We start from the raw sequence: 2,041 nt of genomic DNA, 5'->3' as shown, positions 1-2,041 counted from the left end.
GTTATACACAAGGTAAATCACAATAACAAATGGGTGTGTTATTCTAGGTGAACCAGTGGCTGATAGTCCAGGGTCTGGAAGGGTGTGTGGGGCGATTCCAAGAGATTGGCATCACGGGACCAAGACTACTTAATTTGGACGTGCGGGACTTGAAAGCTCTCGGACTCGCACCTGATGATAAGAGCAGGTTGAAGAGAAAGGTGAGTAATTTGCATTTTATGGCTTTTATTGATATTTGGTTCACAAGGTGCTTGGGGCATCATCAGATATTTAGAACAGTGTGGATCTGGGTGCTTTGTCGTTTACTTTGAAAAACTAGTTAAACTCGGATACCAGGGCATGGACAATCTGTTATAATATAATTTGGCTTAGGTTCTATAATTAGTTTGTGTGTAGGTGATACGAATACCAAATGTTGAAAGGAAAAATAATGAATATGTCATATTTAGTTTAGCTGATGTTTAACTGCTATTTTTATCTACCCTTTTTTTTTTCATTCTAAAGTTGATGTCTCTTCCAGGTCAAGGAACTCAGAATAGCTGTAGAGAAAGAGAGGAAACAAGTAGAAAAAGAGAAGAAAGAAAGAGAGAAACTCCAAAAGAAAGCTGAGAAACTTGCAGAAAAAGCTGAAAAGAAGAAGAAGTAAAAATTCTCTGATTTTGTTATTATTTAAACAAAAAATCTTATTTGCTTTTTTAATTAAAAAAACAAAAACAAATAAACTGTCTAATGCTCAGGCAATAGTTGGTAATTTCCTTCCATGAATTATATATTCTATGACACACACATATATATATATATATATATATATATATATATATATATATATATATGTGATATAATATATATATATATATATATATATATATATAATATATATATATATATATATATATATATATATATATATATATGTATAATATATATTATATAGTATATATATTATATAATATATATAATATATATATATATATATAGTATATATATAAAATATATAATATATATATGATATATATTTTATATATATATAGTATATATATTATATAATATATATTTATATATATATATATATATATATATATATATATATATATATATATATATATATATATATATATATTTATATTTAGACACACACACACACACACACACACACACACACACACACACACACACACACACACACACACACACACACACACACACACACACACACACACACACACACACATGTATGTATGAATATACATGTACTTATATATTTATGCATACATATGCTCACACTCACAAATAGACGTTTCAGAGTACAATGCAGTTAAGAAAACTGCATCTTTTGTTTTTGGGAATAAGTCATACTTTGAGACCAAACATGAGTGTTTATCCCCCCCCCCCCCTCTCTTACATGCACATATCCTGTCCCAGTTTTAATTCCATTGATACCATGACAAAAATTAACGACAAAGTGCTGGTGCATTCACGTCTGCCAGAGAATCTTTGTGCAATAAGTGTTGTTTGGGTGCCTAGATTTTGGCAGGCTCTTGGCCCTGGAATTAACGATGATGATAATTGTTAGCTTCAATAGTGTTATTCTTGAGTCTTCATTGTTATTTTGTCTGCATATTTTGATCTTGATTTTTTAATATAATTTTCCCCTTCGGTTTTTCTTTATTTTTATTTTTGATACCCATCTGTTAATACCATTGCCCGGTGTGATCCCTCCTTCTTTTTGGTACATGTACACATACTCTCACACACATTCACACACACTCACATTCACACTTATACTCACACTTGCATTCACATTTACACACGTGCATTAATATGCACATGGACACACGCACACTTACTTTCACAGTATTCTTCCTTTTTATTTTTCTTCAGTTTCTTTTCCTTCATCCAGTTCATTAACTGCATTTGATTACAAACAGAGGGAGTGGGAACTAATGTTGCCTTATGTAGGGGAAATCCCTTATTAGAAAAGTTGAGGAAGCTAGTGAGCGGCTGTGGCACTGCTGATCCGGTTGGGGATCCTTTTAATCAA

At 31.4% G+C, this 2,041-nt stretch overlaps 1 protein-coding gene across 1 annotated transcript in view; it reads left to right on the top strand.

Moving 5' to 3' along the window:
* Positions 1 to 782, top strand: part of LOC125033936 (sterile alpha motif domain-containing protein 14-like) — a gene marked incomplete at its 5' end in the record, with an annotated part of 3,309 nt that extends 2,527 nt beyond the window's left edge. The window contains 2 exons of the mRNA XM_047625517.1: positions 48 to 200; positions 521 to 782. Of these exons, the coding sequence (XP_047481473.1) occupies positions 48 to 200; positions 521 to 646 (279 nt within the window). The remainder of the gene's footprint in view (positions 1 to 47; positions 201 to 520) is intronic.
* Positions 783 to 2,041: the final 1,259 nt, after the last annotated feature.

The sequence above is a fragment of the Penaeus chinensis genome, chromosome 17, assembly GCF_019202785.1.
Source record: "Penaeus chinensis breed Huanghai No. 1 chromosome 17, ASM1920278v2, whole genome shotgun sequence".
NCBI lineage: Eukaryota > Metazoa > Arthropoda > Malacostraca > Decapoda > Penaeidae > Penaeus > Penaeus chinensis.
This window is presented reverse-complemented; position numbering and strand designations above follow the sequence as displayed.